The sequence below is a fragment of the Suncus etruscus genome, chromosome 4 (assembly GCF_024139225.1).
Source record: "Suncus etruscus isolate mSunEtr1 chromosome 4, mSunEtr1.pri.cur, whole genome shotgun sequence".
Lineage (NCBI taxonomy): Eukaryota > Metazoa > Chordata > Mammalia > Eulipotyphla > Soricidae > Suncus > Suncus etruscus.
The window spans coordinates 123,855,788-123,877,602 of NC_064851.1; the positions used below are offsets into that span (position 1 = coordinate 123,855,788).

A 21,815-nucleotide genomic window follows, 5' to 3' on the forward strand; every position below is an offset into this window, starting at 1 on the left:
GGAGAAAGGAACTCTTATCCACTGCTGGTGGGAATGCCGTCTAGTTCAACCTTTATGGAAAGCGATATGGAGATTCCTCCAAAAACTGGAAATCGAGCTCCCATACGATCCAGCTATACCACTCCTAGGAATATACCCTAGGAACACAAAAATACAATACAAAAACCCCTTCATTACACCTATATTCATTGCAGCTCTATTTACCATAGCAAGACTCTGGAAACAACCAAGATGCCCTTCAACAGACGAATGGCTAAAGAAACTGTGGTACATATACACAATGGAATATTATGCAGCTGTCAGGAGAGATGAAGTCATGAAATTTTCCTATACATGGATGTACACGGAATCTATTATGCTGAGTGAAATAAGTCAGAGAGAGAGAGAAAAACGCAGAATGGTCTCACACATTTATGGGTTTTAAGAAAAATGAAAGACATTCTTGCAATAATAACTTTCAGACACAAAAGAGAAAAGAGCTGGAAGTTCCAGCTCACCTCAGGAAGCTCATCACAAAGAGTGATGAGTTTAGTTGGATAAATAACTACATTTTGAACTGTCCTAATAATGAGAATGTATGAGGGAAATTGAGAACCTGTTTAGAGTACAGGCGGGGGTCGGGGGGGATTCGAATCTTGATCCATCCTGTGTTAGTAGCATGCAAGGCAAACGCTTTACTGCTGTGCTATCACTCCAGCCCCCCACATAATCATTTCTTTAAGACAATTTAAGACATACACTGCTGCTTGGATGAGATGTGGGTGGAGTATATGTATCTTATCCACAAAGCCTATGAAGTTTGGTTCTGCTCAAAAAAAAAATTTTTTTTTTGCACTAGATCATGAGTTCGGTGGAGCTGATGAAGCTTTTGTAGTCAAAAAGAGAATGTTGATGTTGCTTCTTTGAGTGTGACGGTCTTGAGCTCCTAAGGAAGGAGGAAAACTGCAGCATTTCCATTTACAAATTCCAGCAGTGTTGCAGTTACCTATTTTCAGTTACTTTATTTTCTTCCAACTTTTCTAAGTATGAAACACACACAAAGAACAGATACTTGAGAAGTAAAAATGTTCAGGGATTTTGCATTATTTTTAAGCCTTTAAGACTATACAGAATTTCGCTCCATTGCTCCTTGTACCAGTTTCTTGAAAGTTGGACAACATGAAGCAATTTCCAGGGCATTATAAATTAGCCTTTCATTATTTCAACTTCCAACTAGAGTTAAAAATCTAGGAACTGGGGGCCGGGAAGGTGGCGCTAGAGGTAAGGTGTCTGCCTTGCAAGCGCTAGCGTAGGATGGACTGCGGTTCGATCCCCCGGTGTCCCATATGGTCCCCCCAAGCCAGGGGCGATTTCTGAGCGCATAGCCAGGAGTAACCTCTGAGCGTCAAACGGGTATGGCCCCCCAAAAAAAAAAAAATCTAGGAACTGTAGTGGTAGCAAGCACAGTGGTGGGGCATTTGCCTTGTATGTGGCCAATTGTAGACAGACCCCGGTTTGATTTTTGGCATCCCATATGGTCTCCCAACCCTGCCAGAAGCGATTTCTGAGTGAAGAGCCAGGAGTAACCCCTGAGTGTGCCCCCCAAAAAGCGCCTCCCCCTAAAAGAATCCAAAACGTCTAGAATAACACAGAGTTTTTGGTTTCTTGATTTACATAGGGCTCCTTTTCTTTCTGGCTTTGGCGTGTGTGTGTGTGTGTGTGTGTGTGTGTGTGTGTATTTGTTTTTGTTGTTTGGGGATGTTTGAGCATTTTGAGGGGAAAGAAAACTCCATAAATTGAGCTTTTAAACTCTTGGTTCTTGGCCTTTTGGCTAAGATTAAATGAGATCTTAAACTGTGTTGAGACAACTTCTGTGTACTTTTTTTTTTTTAAAAAAAGATTTTCTTTCTTTATATTTAAGAAAGAAAAGCAAAGACATAAGTTTGAGAAGCCAGTTAATAGTTTTCATGCTACCAGAGGAACTAATCAATCCAGTTACTTTTTAGAGGGCTGAATATTTACCCCTTTGACCTCTGTAGTTTGTAAATTGACCATGCAATGGCCAGATTCATAACTTGTCTTTGACATCTCCAGTGAGTGTACCTAAGGTTCCTTGTTTTAACCATTGTTCTTCTCTTCCTAAAGTAAAAACTCTTCCTAAAATGTAACTCCTAAAATTTTAGCAAGAATTGTTCTTAAAACTTAACTCAATCAAATTCCTTTTATAAAATTTTCTAGTGGCTCACTGTAATAATTGCCATTTGAATAGTCAATTGCTAATAATTTATCAAATTTTCCCCATAATCTGACTTCACTTTCTTTTTCCAGTTTTCCCCAGTTTCTTCACTTCAGCCATATTTATTTACTCTTGCTTTTTTATTCTAGATGCAGAATTTCCTTAATTTTAAAGTGGATCATTGTAGTGCTCTAAGTGGTGGTATTTGTGTGAATGAGCACTATGGCTGGTAACCCGTGTGTATGTAATTTACCTTTTGACCTGTACCAGGTCTCTTACATTTTTTAATGTTTCCCAATTCTATCCATTTTAAGACTTCCCTTTCCTTGAATTAATCACTATTTTCTGTGCTTAAACATTTATTTTGATGTATTCAAATAAATTTATTTTCCCCTAGTCAAAAATATTCTCTTAAATTAAGCCCTGTAGTATTGGCAGTCTTGAACAAAGAGACTCTAAAACCAGTTTGTCCATGTGTCCAATGTATTGACTCTAGTTACTCTATTTGTGTTCTCCAAACACCTTCCTTGAGCAGCATTGGAATATTTATGCTAGCCTATTTCTCTAATTATAAGGTTTGTGAGAGTAAGACTAATTCATTATTTCTCTTTTATCTTTCATGGCTCTTATTTAGCCCTTTACACATCTTATATACTTACTACATGTTTAACAAAGTAAATCTCATCTAAGGTACACTGTTAGTTTATATTTTAATAGCTAGCTTTTAAAAAATTATAATAAATCTTTTTCTGGCTCAATAAGAAGATTCCACATCCATTCCAAATATTTCTCCTGTTAATATTTACAAGGAGCTTCAGCCTTTGTGGGTGAAGAGCTACAGCCTTCACAGCCGACTTTAACCCAGTAGTTACAAAAGGGTGGAAATTTTGAAGGAAAAAAAAAAGTAAGCACCATGTTGCAGAGATTCTAGTTTACAGTTATTACCACTGGGGCTGCATAATCTACTTAATCATTAGCAATGAAAGTTGAAGTTGTAATTGACAAAGTTTCTAAAAGGGTGTTTCCAGCACCTGCATTGTAGAGTTTATTTTATTATATTATAGAACATCAAGTGAGTTTTATAATACAGTTTCTAGCAGAGCTTCCTTGAGGAAGTCACATATTATCTCCAAGTCTCACTCACCAAACCTAGAAACATGTGAATGAACAACTTTGTGGAAAGAGCCACAAAAAGTAATTAATCAATTTTGTACTCTGATCATTAAATATTATTTTTTGTTTTCCTCCATATATTTGTTTTGGCTATTGTTAACATAAAGTTATATGTCTGCTATTAATTTCAGGCTCATCATGTCTATCAATTTTATTTTATCGAATGAATGATTGTAGTGATCTTTTCATGGGCTTTTCTTTCTCTTGTCCTCTCCCAATCTCTGTTAGTCATTCTCTTTCTCTGTAGAGTCTATCTGCAGTTGTGTCAAGGTCAATGTTTTGAAAAGGATCAAGGGCTTTGCAATATCTACTGATAAATTTAAAAATCAAGATTAACACAATATGTTCCCAGACTAATTTTCAAGACATCGTATTATTCTCCATATTCGCTCTAACATTATTTTAGTAAAACTAAATGTTTTGTTGCCCAGTTTAAACCTCTTTCTGGTTTACCCTTCATTAGAATTTGAACAGCACATTCTGGAGAGCCCACCACACTGCAATCTGAGAGCTGCCAAACAAACCTTTATATATGTGTCTTGTCAGCACACTGACTGGTGCTGTACAGAAGAGCTGACTTTGAGCATATCTTCTGTGGTATTTCTTTCAGTGGATTCACTTCTAATCACTTTAAAAAAGCACTCCCATCCTTCTAGGCCCATCATAAAGCCCCTCCGTAAATAAACATAAATTGTTCTTTCATTTAAATTATTATAATTCTTGTCTTAAACATATAGATTGGTTCATCTATCTTACTTCAGATTATTATTTGTGATTTCTTGAGGGAAGTGAGTATGCCTTATTCACTTTGCATTATTCATTATGCATTACACATTATTAACTTTCCATAAATCCCTGCTAAATATCAAAGGTGGATAGCAGAATTTATCTTTGTGTAGAAATATACCCCAAGTTTTCTGGAGTCATTTTTAAAAGACCTACTCCCAAAGATGCATAATTTTACAGAGCTCTTAATAGCAATAAATATAGTTCTAGAAGCCATATTTAAAAACCATAAGGATATAAATATAAATATATATTTACTATACACACATATATGTATCTCTTTACTGGATGACTCAGTTTGAATTAATAAGAAAACTGCTGCTTATATTTTTTATTTCTTTTTCCTTTTTGAACTATGCTTACAAGTATATTTTAATAAATCACATTGGAGAAGAATAAAAGAATAAAAATTATTACAAAAAATTGTAAGCACAGACAAATAAAAAAGATATTAAGACAGCATGGAAGTCTGGATAAAAATCAGGGATGTCAGAAATAAAGGGAGTAGAAATATGTTTGGAGATGGGTCTATAGTTACATCATTTACTTGAACACATATCTTTAATATGAGACATGTTTCTGAAAAGAATGTAGGGTCCTATGAATGAAGTATTAGGTTGTCTTGTTTTATATTTACTTAAGTTCATCATAGAGAACCAGTAGAAGTGTTTTGGAAAGACAAAACCAAGTCTATGTGGTTTTAAAGGCACTAGGCAAATACCTAACAGCTTCAGCTCCCTCAACAGATGCAGCCACAAATGAGCATCTGGAAATGCATACACGTGCTCAACCCTTCATGTTCTTGGCATGAGTTTCATGGTCACCAAATGAGTCACACTTCAATCAGCACCAATGTAACAGAAAGAGCTTCATCAAAGCCAATTCTTTTCCCCTCTGAAAAGTAGACTGATTATTAAGAAATGTCCACAGTTCAGATTAATTATTCTATTATGTATGTGGCCCCAATTGCAGCAGACTCAATAGCTGTCAGAATTATGTTATTTGCTATGAAACTAATCATACTTACATATGACAAGATGTTAGGAAGATTTTGGTAAAGTCAATATTTGAATTTCCTTTTGTATAATATATATTATTGAAACAAGTGTGACCCTCAGAATCTGTCATAATTGAATTTCAGATATACAATGAATCAGGGCTCTTCCCCACACCAGCCTCCCTCCACCAATGGACCCAGAGTGCACTCTATACCACTACCCTTTGCCCCTTGGCCTGACAGTATAACAGGCCCCTTTATGTTTAGATTGTTAAAGTTTAGGTCCCTAGATTCTATTAATATTTGAATTTTTTTATATTCAATTTTATATTCTTTCTTACATTCTTGTGTAAGAATAAGGCATTTTTAAGGAGCCAGTCTCACTTGTTTATTTCAATGACTGACATTTCTGGAATTCGCGAAAAATCAATAATGTTGTTACCAGAATAATAAAATAAGCCTTTTATCAGATCATACCTACATTTAAAATAAAAACTTTGGGGAAATTTGTTAATTTTAATAAGCTTTTGAAATATGTGCATGCATTAGGAAACAAGCTTTATTTATCAAGACCATTAAGTCATTATGCTATAATAAAACTTGATTTCTAAGTAATAACCCATGATTAGTTGAAAAAAATGGTGGGGGTAGGTATAGCATTTAGACAAACAAGAGCTTGTTAAAGGAAAAATAATTAAAGCTACATAAAACTATCTCATTTACTATTTTGAATTGCTAGTTATTGCTTGTCCCTGAAACTGTCCCCAAATTGCTTATTTTGATGAGTGATTCTCATGAGAACATTAATAAGTTGTCTTGGTTTGGGGGCTTTTGTCTTGTTTTATTTTGGGGGATTTCCAACCAGTGCTCAGTGGACTCAGTTCTTTCATGGCAATACCTGGCAAAGCTGGTCAAATTGCTCAATGCTTAAGCTTTCAAGGTCATGTTGCTACAGCCCCAAATTGTCAGCGCTCACTAGAGCTTTACTCAGAGATGTTTGTGGTGCTATAAAACACAATGTTTTAAACTTGAGACCCAGGGCCTGAGTGATATTCCAACAGGTAGACTGCTTCCCTTACATGCAGCTGATCCAGGTTCAGTCCCCAGAATCCCATATAATTCCCCCAACCACTACTAAGAGTAACTTCTGAGTGTAGGGCTAGGAGTAGTCCTTGAGCATGTGTGACTCAAAAACAAAAAAACAAAACCCAGAAATACTCAAACTTGGGTTCCTGCTTGGGCAAGGCATGTACTATTGACCATTGAGCAACTAGCGTGTGTATGTATTGTGTGTGTGTGTGTGTGTGTGTGTGTGTGTTCAGGGATTACTCGTGGGGTATATAAACTGCTGATATCAAACAGGTCAACCTTGTTCAAGGCAAGTGCCCTTCCCACTGTACAATCTCTCTGGCCTCATTTTCATCTTTTTAAGTATAAACCTTTACTGAGTCTCTAATATTAAAAAAAATACTTGAGCTATGGCCAATTTCAAGAATTTCAGATTTAACAAACCTTTGAGAAATACCTGTAAATGTATTTAAATATTTTTTAAAAGATCTTTATTTCTTATTCTCAAACAAAGTGTATGTTTTCTGATTCCTTTTACCTGTCTGTCCAGTCCCTAGTTTAGAATTCAGGTAAATTCTTTATTAGGGAGACCTAGAGAGAATTTAACACTGTGCCTTTGTTCTGAGCAGAACCCAGCTGTGTGATGTAATAAAAAGAATGTGGCAAGGTCTTGTGCTTGATCCTCAGCACCAAATGCCCTCTACAACATGCTGGTAGTGCTAGGTATAGCACTGGTACCTACTCGTGGACATAGGAACTGAACATTTAAGCTCATACTGCTGGGTTGAGCATCACCGGGATGACTCCTATGAAAAATAAACTAAGATTTCTGAAACTCCTCCTCTACAGGATTTATTTTTTTTTCTTTTTTTCTTTTTGTTAAAAAAAAAATCTACAGGATTTATTAACACATCAGCTTTTCTTTTTCTCTAGACGTCCGACTACTACTTAATAATGACAATCTCCTCAGGGAAGGAGCAGCACATGCCTTTGCCCAGTATAACATGGATCAGTTCACACCTGTGAAGATAGAAGGCTATGAAGATCAGGTTTTGATTACAGAACATGGTGACCTGGGTAATAGCAGATTCTTAGATCCAAGAAACAAGATTTCCTTTAAGTTTGATCACTTACGGAAAGAAGCAAGTGACCCCCAATCCGAGGAAGTAGATGGCGGTCTGAAGTCTTGGAGAGAATCCTGTGACAGCGCTTTAAGGGCCTACGTGAAAGATCACTATTCCAACGGCTTCTGTACTGGTTTATGCTAAAACTATAGACGGGCAACAAACCATTATTGCATGCATTGAAAGCCACCAGTTTCAGCCTAAAAACTTCTGGAATGGTCGCTGGAGATCAGAGTGGAAATTCACTATCACGCCACCTACAACTCAAGTGGATGGAGTACTTAAAATACAGGTTCACTATTACGAAGACGGAAATGTCCAGTTAGTTAGTCATAAAGATGTACAGGATTCAATAACTGTTTCAAATGAAGCCCAAACTGCCAAAGAATTTATTAAAATCATAGAGAATGCAGAAAATGAGTACCAGACGGCAATTAGTGAAAACTACCAAACCATGTCAGACACCACATTCAAGGCGCTGCGCCGGCAGCTTCCAGTTACCCGCACCAAAATCGACTGGAACAAGATACTCAGCTACAAGATTGGCAAAGAAATGCAGAACGCCTAAAGGCTGAAAGTCGGTATTCTTCATTATCTGAAAAGAAAGGAGTCCCCATGTGATCATTCGCTATCTAAGTGATTTATAAACAAGAGTGATATTTTGCTAGGGCTTTCAAAAGTTAACAGGTTTTCTAGCCTCATGGCATACTGTTGAACCTATAGCATCGTCTCGTTCCTTTGTGTTCTTTCTGCCTTGTCATTTTCTTTTTTCACTATATCTACTTGTAAATTTTTTTTTTAATTTTCCACATTTAGTGATGGAGGAATTGATGTATCCTGGAGTTCATCTTACTATTGACATTTTCCTAGCCATGAAGTCTGTTCCTGATGTAGACGGTTGTTTGTTCAGTACTCTTGTACCCTTATCCTTCAGAGCACTTCTGGTCCTTTAGTGCTTTGGACTGACCCACCTACAGCTAGGGGGTATGCTACAAACTATGAATGGAAGACACATTTCCTTCCAACTGCTTTGATCATTTATAACGACATCTCAACTGTACCTTTCAAAAGTTCGAATTGGAACTTTCAGGTCTTTCTTGGGTGGGGCAAAGGAAGTTTCTGGACATTCCATAATAGCAGCTTCTCTAGAGAAATTTTTTATCCAAAGACTTGAACCACATTCCCTACTCATAAATGTGTTTTACTTTTGAATTCTCTCCTTCTTGTCTCCTTCCCTTTAGTACCGTTATAAATATAGACATTGACATTGAAGAAGAGTTTTTATCCATTTTTTTTAATATTCAGTAACTGCTGACATACCAGTGACGTAGTAAAGTATAAAACTGAAAAATGCAGGTATTGAAGGAAAAAATAGGTATTTTGTGTTTTGATACTTTTGAGCAGGATTGTGTAAGCAAACATAAATAAAAACTGAAAATGAACCAAAGTGAAAAGGGGAACTTTCAAGCAGTATATTTCTATTAGCCTGTTGTTTCAGAAATACTAGTGACTTGTTTTAAATAGGATGTAAAACTTGTTCTGAATTACTCTTCCTCAGTCCTGCCTGCCAAGAACACAAATGTAACTGTGATATAATATACCCTTCCCAGGTATATTGACAGGTTTTTATATAGTTACAGAATGCACAGATAACATATAGGTATGACATAACAGCTGGTGATGGTGGACTCATTTACATTGTTTACACTTCTATGACCAGGCCTTAAGGGAAGGTCAGTTTGTTAAAAACCAAGTAGTGTCTTTCTCTCGCCCAATATATGTCTAAAAGAAGGATGTTTATGCTTCAGCTTTGTTTCTGCTGAGTTAAGTCAAGTAAGAGATCATTTCTAAGTGACCCATTGAGCTGTGTAAGCCTTTTTGTTTATTCCAAATAAACTATATTTGTATTATTTGTCAAAAAAAAAAAAAAAAGAATGTGGCAAGAACTGGTGTTTTCTAGCTCTGATCTGCTGTTTGTCTCTGAAGGAAATGTTTTTACCTGGCTAGGGACTGATAGACAAAGAAACTTGGCTGGTGAAAACCAAAAACCCCAACAAAACAAAAACAGAAACAAAACCTTTAACCTTGGTACTGGATTACAGAAATGAGAATGCCAAGGAATGAGGAGTGGTGGGATTGAGGAGGTAGAATGGTAATAACATAAGGACATTAGTTAAGGATCTTGGACATTTCAGTGATGTAAAGATCAAGTAACATATGGCATCAAAGCAAGAAGTAAACAGTATTATAAGTATGTGATTCAAACTATTAAGTAAATTTTTTAGAAAAGTGAGTTTGCTTAGAAGACAAATTAGGGAGAGAGAGAAGGCTTTGAATCATTGGTGGATGTTGTCAGGTTGTAAGTGGGTCTGGATTTAGAATATTGAGTGTCCCAAGCTTTATTACTAACAGCTTTAAAAATAACAGACCTGAAATTAAATAAATTTGTAAGTAAAATAAAATCATTATGTAATTTGAAAACACATATAAAATCTTCATATAGATTTGAAGAAAAAGAAGTTGCCCTTGGAGGGAGATCATCTAAATATATTGTGTTATTCTAAGTGGCCTGTGTTTTGATTACTACTTCCACTAGCTCTATCCTCTATGCAGATTTGTTTCTTCTTTTGTGGTCAAAGAGATTTTTGTTGGCAAAATTAATAACCTAGAAAACTTTAGTCCATATCTAGACAACCAAATTTCTCTTGGTTTCATCTAACCATGGTAAAAGGAAAAATCGTAGCACTAATTCTAATTAGAATATTCTAATTCTCCTAAAGTTAATCCTGGTGAATTTTCAAATGTGGAAAAATTAAGGACGCGATGTTATTTTCTAGCATGCTGTGAGATCTCACAGGTTTCTCATTATAAATAGCACTTTTACTGTTGGGTTTCAGTATTGCAGAGATAGTCAGACAGACAAATGGCAGCTGTGAGTCCCTGCTGGATGAGCCAGAGTTGATGGCTAGGCTCTGACTGGCTGATGCTCAGTTCACACAAAGCAGTCCAACCCCTTTCCAAAGGAGTAAGTGGCAGCATGAATGAAGCCAACTCTCCCAATGTTTTCTTCCACAGATGTAGAAGAGAATGATGAAATCTATTAACGCTGGTTGCCATGAGACTTTAATAATAAATAGAACACAGGGAGAAACATATGGCTAGAATTCTATGAAGGGCCATTCATTTTCCCTCTTCCTAATGAAAAAGCCTTATCTGCTTCATAGAACCAACTTATTTTTCCCCACTCTCCTGTACTTTATTTGGAGGGTGCAAAAAGGCACATATCAGGCAGTACTGGAGAACCACCAAGGTCCTACCCAATAGTTTTAGGATGCTATGTGTTGCTCAGAATAGAATTTAGGTCCTCACCCATACAAGGCACATGCACTACCACTTGAATTATATACTCATCCATCCCCTGTGTTTGCTTCTTTGGTAAACATAAATTCTCTGTGAATCAGTTCACAAGTAAACCATTATTCAGGGAAAAGATACTAAAATCTTAATATCGTATATTTGAAGATGTATATAAAATAAAAATATTGTATATTTGATAATATTTTTATTGACATCTTTTGGTAGCTGAGCAAATCTCCACTCTTTCAGAAGATTCTCCTCTAAGCACTATACACAAAATTGTCCCAGCTTTTATTTTCTGAATAAGAAAAGGGAGAACTTTATACTTAGTGACCTTTTTTGTTCATCCTTATCATTTCATCAAGATCTCAGACAATTGAAGACCTCAAACAATTGAAACTATAGACACTTTAGTCACAAATATTCTGGGTCAGTTAATTCTAGAAAATCATCCAATCTAACAATTAGTTAGATCCCTAGTTTTAGGCCTGTGAATACAGGAATAAAATACAATTCTGGTGTCCTTCAAAGGTACTGCATTCCTCTATCTCTCTCTCATTCTTTCTTTCACTCCCTCTCTTTCACTGTCTTTCTTCTTAGTCTAATGACTAAAGATTCTAGATGGTTCTTCCCACTTTAAAAATGATTACAATCTGGGGCTGGAGCAGTGGTGTAGGGCATAAGGCATCGGCCTTGCACACGCTAGCCTAGGATGGACCGCGGTTCGATCCCCTGGTGTCCCATATGGTCCCCCAATTCAGGAGTGATTTCTGAGCACAGAACCAGGAGTAACCCCTGAGCATTACCAGGTGTAGCCAAAAAACCAAAAAAAAAAAAAAAAGAAAGAAAAAAAGGATTATTACAATCTACACTGTAGGTGTAAAAACACATAGTATTTTATGTATAGCTTAACTTATACACACACACACATACATATATATATATATATATACATATATATATTTGCTACAGGGAACTAAGAAGAATAGAACACTCAAATGAAGAGGAATTTCTCATTCTTTATGACTTGGGAAAAATATTAGTACTCAGACATATTACAAATAATACTTCCTGTATAGTTAACAATATACATTTACTAAAGACTTAAGGGTATAAAAAAGATCTTTAAAACAGTGGAGTGAAAGTGGCAAGATTAAAGTCAACCCAGTGTAATTATAATTCTAATTTTAGGGTAAAGTGAGGGCTCTGAATTTATAAGCTCGAGTTCCATCTCTAGCACCCCTCACACATACACATAAAGTAACTATAACTTTAAAACAGAGAGAGAGAGAAGAGAGAGAGAATGTTCATTTTATCATCACAAAGGTAGGTTGAAATTTTTTTTTTTTTTTGCTTTTTTGGGCCACACCCAGTGATGTTCAGGAATTACTCAGAAATTGCTCCTGGCACCACCACTCCAGCCCCAGGTTGGATTTTTTTAAGTCACCTTTTCTCTTTTGTGAACTATGTCTTCTACTCACAAGAACACTATCAGAACAGTGAAGAAATTTCACTAAGTCACATTACTACACTAATAAGTATTCCAAAATAAAGGCAACTTATGTAGTCAATGAATTACAAGAGGATAGTGATGACTCCATACTTGGGACAAGAAGCCCTAGAATGAATCTCTGTAGTTTCTCTAAGAAAGGTCAGAGATTCCTCATAACAACCCTACAGGACTACAGCAAATCAGGTCAGTGTGCACTGGAAAGTTTTCAGAACTAAAGCTAGGGCACTGCTCAGCTCAAGACACTGCTCTAGAAACCAGGGACCTATAAAGATCCAGATTTTGCATGCGATCTTTACTTCAGAGCTGCATCCCTGGACATGGGGCGTGCCTAGTAGAAATTGTACCCAGTGACACCCCAAAGGCTTCAACCCAACTCACTGCTGGTCAGTGTTCAATCTACATTACTGAAAACATGCTACAATAAATAAATTTTAAAATATGATATCATCTGATTATTGAGTATTTTTCCTGTGGATGCCACTAAAGAGATAAATTTCTTCCACTAGCAAAAACTACTAAATAGATCATGCCACTTACTATTGCATCTTTTAACAGGATCAAGCACCTATAACTTTTAAGTGGCTTGGAGAATAAAAACAACTCAGTCCCAGGGGTTAACAAATCCTCTTCTCCATTTCTGAAACAGAACTTACTTCTGTACACAGTCATATTTAGACAGAGTCAAATATAGAGCTGCTTATGTGCCCACCTAGAATGGGAGAATCTAGAACTAACTAGAATATTCCTCCAAATGAAAACCAGCTCAGAAGATTAATTTAAATGAGAAATTTCATCAGTTTTGTACATATCACAATCCAAAATAACCACCTGGTAAATCACTTTCTCTTGTTTCCACTTAACAAAATATCAGTAAAATGTCTTTGCTCTGTTAATCTAACTAAGCCTCTTGGTGTTTATTGTTTTTTTTTTTTTTAGTAGGACTCTGTTCGTCCACAAAATCTGATGCAATGATGAAGCACTGATTTTTTTTTTTTTTAGAGAGCAGTCTTTCTCATTTTCTTTTTCTTTTTTTCCTTAGCAACTGGGTATCTTCATTCTATAGTAAAATACAGAGCTAAATTTCCCCAAAGCCACTGTTTTTTTTAATACTATTTTATTTAAACACCTTAATTACAAACATGATTGTGGTTGGGTTTCTGTCATGTCAAGAACACCCCCCTTCACCAGTTGCACTAGTCTTTCTCATTTTCCCTCTGTACCTCCCTCTCTAATTATGCAAATCAAAGCTGAAGGGAGGGGAAAAAAGGGATTCCACAGATTTTTACTATAGATAGTAGATAATACATTATATAGCCTAATACTCACATCCTGATACCTAATCTTTTCTATAGAGATAAGAATATTTGGGGGATAGAATACAGTGAATAGGGCATTTGCCTTACATGTGGCCAACCCAGGTTCAACCCCTGGCATCCCAGATAGTTCTCTGAGCACCTCCAGAAGTGATCCCTGAGTATAGAGCCAGGAGTAAAAGCCCTGATCATCACCTAGTGTAGCCCCCAAAAGCAAACAAAAAGGGCACATTTAAAACCTGATTTAAGTTGAGGAGACCAAAATTTCCCCTTTGAAAGTAAATAAATGAGACTATACCAAGTTATCAAAATAGTTTTTGCATGACAAAAACAAACAACAAAAACATGAGCTACAACTAAAAAATATCCAATTGGAGAAGATTTACACTCAAGACAAAAAATAAAATTTTAGTGTCCAAGATATATAAAGAACTCACAAAATCAATAAAAAAACAAGAGCCCTATTAAAAAATGAGGGAAAGAAATGAACAGACACTTATCTGCAGAAGAATACAGAAGTCCTATAGGCACATGAACAAATTTATCATTACCTATCAGGGAAAATCAAATAAAACAATATGATATCACATATCAAAACAAAACAAAAGTGGAGATAGTCTGTGTTGGCAGAGATGTGGTAAAAAAAAAAGAGTTCTTACCCACTGCTGGTGGAGATGTTGTCTGTTTCCATCCCAAGGGAAAACAGTGTGATAAATTCTCAGAAAATAAGAATAGAGCAGACATATACCTAGAAATTTCACTTCTTGGCATTTTCCCTCAGGATACAAAACCATTCATTTATAAGGAACTATACATACCACTATAAATTGCAGCACTCGGCATAATAGCTAGGATATGAAAACGAACTAGGTGTCCAATGATGGAAGAATGAATAGAGAAGGTGTGTGGTGAATGTATATATATACATAGGTGTGTACATATATACCTAATGGAATCCAGTGCAGCTGCAAGGAAGGATGAAATTATGCAACTTGGATAAAACTGGAGAAAACCATATTAAGTGAAGTAGGTCAGAAAAAGAAAGACAAATATAAAATGATCTCACTTGTGTGTGTTATATAGGATAACAGAACAAGAGGCTACATGGTCCCTAGATTATAGAACTGAGAAAACAGGGAAGGAAAGAAATTAGGTAGGGGAATTAGGAAGAGGCAGATGAGAGATAAAAGGGTCAGGACACACTGGCAATATAGAGCTGTGGTTCTAAATAATATGAACCACAGAATCAACTAAAGAAGCATGAGATTCAAACTACAACAATGGCTACTAAGCTTAAAATTGTGCTTTCAAAGAGACAGCCGTGGGAAAGAAACAGGGAATATAGTAGAGGCAAGTTGACACTGGTGGTAGGATTAGAACACTATATGCCTGAAACTCAACTATAAATAATTTTTAAGTCTTTGATAAATGAATAATGATTTAATAAAAAATAATTAAGGGAAGTAAATAACCATTAAAAGAAACAAATCAGTAGAAAACAAAAAGTGGCTGGTGATGTTACATATTGTTTGTATCAGAGTAAATTATCACAGAAAATTCTATTGCTCTCCAAAGTCAGGACATATAAAGGGACAGACACATCAGGTTTTAGGCAATCTCAACCTTTTGAAAGATAATACGTATAAATTGAAAGACCATCAAAGTATGACAGAAGGCATATCAAAAAGGGATTTCTTGATCAGTTCTTTTTTTTTTCTCCCCTTCCCCTCTTGATCAGTACTTAACAAAAAACAACTTGTAGGCTTATTCATAGAAATACTCTCAGGGCTTTATAGGGTTATGATTTCTCAGTGAGATTGAAATGCCTAGTTAATAACAAAAAAAGTGATCAACCCTTTGTACTCTGGACTCATTAAGAAATACCCAGAACATAGGGGACCTGAGAGGCCTGGGTATGAAGGTCTTCCTTGGCCCTGCTAGAGAAGTTTAATTCCTTGGATATAGGTGGATAAAGAAGTGGGTTAGTAATGAGACTGGAGACTCAAAAGTGTGTTCTGTGGTACCTACTTTGGGACTGTTTCTCGCAATTGTGGCTACCCTGGAGGAAATTGTGTCTCTCTGGAAGAGATGAAACTCTGAATCCCCAATACCTGTGAAAGTGACCTTCTCGGGGAAGAAAGTCTTTGCCAAAGTAATCAAGGTGAGGTCATACTGGATTCCAGAGAGCCCTAAATCAAAAGACTGGTTTCCTTATAAGGAATGAGAGGTCCGGAGACAGACCCATAGGGAGAAAGAACACCATGTGACAGAGGAGGCAGAGATTAGAGTGATACCCCCGTTAGCCAAGGAATGGCAAGGATTTCTGGCAACCACCAAAAGTTGGCAGCACAGCCCTGCTGACATCTGGGTTTGTAACTTGCAGACTTCAGAACTGTGAGACAACGTATTTCTTTCCTTCACAGCAACCCTCACTGCTTCCCCCAATATGATGTACTTGGTAATGGCTGCTCTAGGGGATGAATACTATAGTGACTAAAAGATATCCTCAGATGTTTTTTTCTTTTGCAATCTAAAAGGTTGAGAACTATTTGCCCTAAAGGGATAATTAAATGAACAAATCTGCATTAGTAAGGAGAGGGAGAAAGGAAAGGAGGGGGAAGTAGTTTTTATCCATAATAAATTCTATTGAGTGAAATCTGATGGAGGAATATTCAGAAAGTATTTAACCTGATTTTAGAAAAATGGATCATGGAGGCTGGGATCTGTAGTACAGTTATCCTGAAGGTAGGGCATCTGGGGCGGGAAGGGGGGGGGTCTGGCTGTACTTTCCCCCAGGTAGCAGGGACAAGTCACCCAAGAAGGCTGGGAAGAGAGATAATGGGGCATAGGCATAATCCATGCCCTGTCTTCTTGCTTTGCACCCACTGTGAGTCTGGGTGAGTCAAGGCAACACTCTAACAAGCACTCTAACAAGGGAAGGGTTTGCTGATAGGCTGCAGGGGGTGAATCACTGACAAGCTGCAGGAAGGGAGGACTTAGTTAAGGTTTCCTCCCCAAACAAAACTTTGCACAATGAAGTCAGGCTGAAAAAAGGATCTAAAAGAAGCCTTCCCATCCTGCTGTGAGGTGGTGAGCCTGCCTTTGCCTCACCTAGCTCCCTCTGATTTCCCCTGGGGCTCCTTAAAATCAGCAGAAGTCAGGAGAATCTATGCAAAATCTCCAGATAGAGATTCTGCAGGGACCAGCGGAGAAAGGAAAAGTCAAAGAGAGGTCAGAACCTACTCAAGCTTCAAGGGATTAGTGTGTTCTTCCTTAAATATTCTGAGAACTTGGCTTGCTCGCCTTTTTTTTTTTTTTAATTATTGGTGGGTTTTGTTTTATTTTATTTATTTTTAATTTTTATTTATTTATCGTTATTGTTTATTGTTGGTGCTGAGCACAAGAATAGGTTATAGCCCCATGTAAGGGGGGGGATAGTGGGGATGGGGTTGCTCCAGCTGATGCCTTAGGGGGCTTTGTAGTGCAGAGAATCAAACCTGGGTCTCCTCTTGCCTGACAAAGCATGCACTGCAGCCCTATGATCTATCTCTTGGACTCTCCACCAAGAACTTTGTTTTTAGCTAAAATTTATGCAGACAATTCTTCCTGCTAAACCAACCCCCAAGCCCAAGCAGTGGCAGTTCCCCAGGAGGACAGCATACCTTGGGAAGAAATGCACCCAGATCAGAATGGTATATGAGTCTGTCCTATTCTGGTTCTAGAAAAGAAATGTGACAATGAATCGGTGGGTGGGATCCGTTCCATACTTGCAAAACAACCAAAGCATCTGTGAAACCAAAAGGAGGACGATGTCGCTTTTTTATATACTTCTTATACATTTTAATACATCTTTGGGGGTGAAAAATAAATTGTGACTAGCTAGCATTATTTCTAGTTATTTAACATACAAATTATATAATTGTATGGAAAGGGTAAATTGGGGCTTGTTTTAGGAGATGGCTGGAGTGGCGTAGTGAAAATAAATAATGCAGGCAATGTGGCTTATGAGCTCTGGTTTCTTTTGCTGAATCATTTTCTTCTTCCTGGCACTTATTACTGACGCAGACTTTCCATAGCATAGAATGCCTACCATGAATCAACATTGTAATAGGCTGGAAGGACAGACTGTAAAGCCAAGACCATGCTTTTCCCATACTTTACACCTGCCACTCCCCTCTCCTCTGTTTTTCTAGTATCTTTCCAAATCTGCTTGACACAGGAGGGGAGGGGAGGGGATGAGAAGAGAGGGGAAGAGAGGGAAAGAAGGGAGAAGATGGGAAAAGAGGAAGAGAGAGGAGGGAAGGGTAAAGGGGAGGGCAGAGGAGGGATGAATAGAGGAAGGGAAGAAAGGAGAAGAAAGGAGAAAAGATGAGAGAAGATGAGGGAAGGGAGGGCAGGGGTGGAGGGATGGGGAGGGAAGTGTAGGGTGTAAGAGACAAGCCCATTTCCTGCAAAATAAAGTCAGGACTTGGAGTGATCTCATATTTCCTGCATGCTGAGTGCTCTCCTAACTTTCCTCTGCCCAAAGTAGATTCTTTTATTAACATTATTGTATTATTTGTATCACTTTTGTTGAATCCCATCTTCTCATCTCATCAAATGCTCAAGACCTTCAATACTCACCTGTTACTTCAGTTTACTTACCGACTCATCATCCCCACCAATTACACACTTGGTATTCTTAGTTCTGTTGTAACCCAGGGTTTTATGATTATTTGATATTGTCTATGCCCAGTTTTGTTACTCCATTTACACAGATGAGTGAGGTCATCGGTATTTTTTGTTTGGCTACTTTTCTGATTCATTTGGTTAAAGCCAGTTCTTGAAAAAAAAAAATGGTCCTTGCTCAAGAGTCCCATCACCAAAGGGTCTTCTCTTGATCCACAAACTTGATTCTTTTATTCTCTGCAACTCAAATTTCAGTTGCCCCAACTTTTTTCACTAATAAAAAATCAGCTTTTACCTATTATTGTCAGCCACAGGACGGATACACTAGCTTACCTGACAGTTTAAGGCTATCTTGAGCTAAGGGGATTTGCAACAGGCTCTCCTTATTCAGGTAAACGGGTAAGAATTTTTAGGGAGTTTTTAATGTATTCTAAAAACAGACTTGACTGCATGGCTAGAATTTCAAACCAGGTAGCAAGTCATGAACTATGGGGGAGCTCTTTGAGGCCTGGTTAAATATCCTCAAAAATTCTTCCTGGGGTGGTTGTCTAATGACCATAGAATTCTCTTTTGCATTATTCACCATACTGTGTCCTTTGTTTAAGGGATAATCTTCTAGCAGTAAGAAATAATGTGCTCATGTGCAGATAAATCAATCCTCTAATAGCATCAAGGACTCCATTTTACCTTCTTGGATATTTGCTTCAAATGAATATAGGAAGTTATTTTTCACCCAACTGGACAGAATATTATTTGCAGGTGTCTGCAAATTTGGAAAGAAATCTTATTTTCTAAGTGAAACTAATCTGACCAAAAAGAAATGGGGGGGGGGGGGAACTGCTCTGTGAGAGTGTGTGTGTATCTATGTGTGTATATGTGTGTCTTTTTCTCTCTCTCATTATACAACTCCACCCACCACGTCTTTATTCACCATAAATAACATTTATAAATAGCATCTTATAAAAACCTTACTAAAATACAAATGATTCTATGATAAAGTTCAGTTCCATTCCTGGACTGTATCACAAATAGGTGTATATCTCTCCATCTGTGTTATATCAAAATAACTCTTTTATCTGGGTTAACTAAAGTTTCGTGCAAGTGTCTTAAATTTCAGCTAAGTTATCAATTACAAAAAATATATATCCTGAAAAATATTTAGAGTTTAAATTTTACACAGATGTCTAATGTTTGCGAGCTCCCAGCAATTCAATAAAAGTATTTAGTACAGACAACACTTAATATACTGCATGACAATTGCTTTTCCAAGTCTTTCTACCAACTTGAATCATGGACCCAACACACAAGTTGGGACCATTAGCAGGTGCCAAACCATCTAGGTCTGAGTGTTAGGCAGGATCTCCCACACAGATATTCTGGCTCCAGGTTCAGTGCTCAGAAATATCTTGCTACAGCTACAGTGAAAGTATCTCTATCATAGTCCCAAACTGTTTGATCATTAAACTGTCTTCATGCCAGTGTTATTGTACAAATCTGAACCTGTGTTAAGAGAAAACATATGCTTTGTACTTCAACAGTCAGAGAATTAAAACAAGTGGCACATCAATGTTCTTGTTTAAAAGCAAAGGGTAAAAAGAAGTACAAAGATGAAACTGAAAAGTCTGGTGGCAAATGTATTACAGTGTATATGCCAATGTTGATTTAGAAGGCTCACATCTGAAAACTATATACTGCTATAAACAACCAGTTAAATAGAGTAAAGGACAACAGTACATGTCAACCCCAAATGTGGAGTGAAGTCTAAACCAGGGGTCTCAAATTCAATTTACCTGGTGGCCGCAGGAGGCAAAGTCAGGGTGATCCTTGAGTGCAAAGTCAGTAGTAAGCCTTGAACATTGGGGGGTGTGACCCAAACAACTAAGACAAAACAAAACAAAAAAAGATTCCTCTAGGGCAGGGCCACAAAATGTTGTATGGAGGGCCGCAAGTTTGAGACCCTAAACATATGACCCAAAATTCATTGCTTTGATACATTGATTACTTTGAGTTTGAATGTACTTGAAGAACAGTGTAAGGGGAGCCATTTCTCTGAAGTGCTTTTAACTACCTAGAGATAGTTTGTCCAAAAGAACTTGGGAGTCAGTTATATACCCTCTGAACGTTCCATCAAGCAGAGATGATTGACTCCTGTCAGAGGACATGCTAGAAGCAGACACAACTCCCAAACTGTGTCATACATCATTGCTAAAGGCTCATCTAGCCATCTTAGAACTTACTTGACAACTACCATGACAATGTTAATATATGAGAGAAGTAGAATGCCTGTTTCAAATACAGGCAGGGGGTGTGGGAGGAGGGAGATGGAGGGCATTGGTGATGGGAATGTTGTACTGGTGAAAGGGGGGTATTCTTTTAAAAAGAAAATTAAAAAAAATCAACCCTTGATTCCTTTCACTACATTGCTTCCTAAGCAGAGCCCTGGACCCCAAAACTAAAGATGACAATAATTCAAAGAACTGGAGAACAGGTCTTGCATACTTGAGGCTAAATAAAAATAGATAAAAAGAAACTTACTTCTTGACACCTTCTGGTGTCATTCATTATGCCCCTGGATCTTTGTCTCTTTCTCTGTCTTTCTCTGACTCTCTGTCTCACTCTGTCTCTGTCTCTGTCTCTCTCTCTCTCCTTCTTTCTCTCTTTGTGTACATTATGTACATAAGCCAACCAACTTCTATTTGCTTTTCTCTTGCTATTTTGTGCTTTATTTCAGGACATTCAGCTAAAAACACAAAAGGATTGAAACTTCTTTCCTTTCATATTCTTTCCCCACCTCACCTCTCAAAAACTTTCCCTGTTCTTCAAGTGTTCTAGACTATATGGGTCAAAAAAGTTTATGAAAGAACTGAGTATTCAGAATGTGAGAAATAAGTGTTTAGGAGAAGCTGGGCTGATATTCAATGATCACAGCATTAGTTTCCACTTTTATGCTTTCATGAAGCTTCAGACAAAATCCTTTCCTACTTGGAACTAATGCTGGATTAGTTTAACCAGTCTGGACAGGTGAATGTACTGTTTATGGCACTGAACTCCAGTCTGTCCTTCAGAGTTATTCCTAAGACTATTCTGAAACAACTCCAAGTGTCTCCAAGACTACAGTCAAAATCCACTCATTTCTACTGACCACTTATTTGTACATACTTTATAGAGTAGTAGACAGACCAGGCTCACTAAATCTCACTCAGCCAGGAACTGATCATCCTAAGTAAAATGACTGGAAATATTACCAGTCTGAAAGCCTTCCTTCATTTTATCCACCCTGACCATATTTCTCACTCTACCCTATCACTAATATTTTTACTTCAAGTTATCATGTTTAGGGAAATAGTAGCAAGATGGCTAAGTCCTGGATGGCTCTCAACAACATCTTGATTATCTGAGCTAACCACCTCCTTAAGCCAAAATTAATAACCAAAGGGAGACCTAGCAGCATCACTGGCATAGTGATTACCCACAATTTCTCCCTTTTCAGTCATTATGTTAGTGCTCTAAAGGCATCACTTCTTTTACTCTTTCCTCCCTCCCTCCCTCCCTCCTTCCCTCCCTCCCTCCCTCCCTCCCTCCCTCCCTCCCTCCCTCCCTC

General features: G+C 37.4%; 2 protein-coding genes across 2 annotated transcripts in view; one reads left to right on the forward strand and one right to left on the reverse strand.

Moving 5' to 3' along the window:
- The window catches only part of SORBS2 (sorbin and SH3 domain containing 2), a 193,153-nt gene that overhangs the window by 139,796 nt on the left and 31,542 nt on the right, over positions 1 to 21,815 (reverse strand). The window lies entirely within an intron of this gene.
- Positions 2,438 to 8,177, forward strand: LOC126007210 (F-actin-capping protein subunit alpha-1-like). Its single transcript, XM_049772686.1, is given in 3 exon segments — positions 2,438 to 2,444; positions 7,173 to 7,495; positions 7,497 to 8,177. Coding segments are annotated over 3 exon segments (765 nt in total). The 3' UTR covers positions 7,932 to 8,177.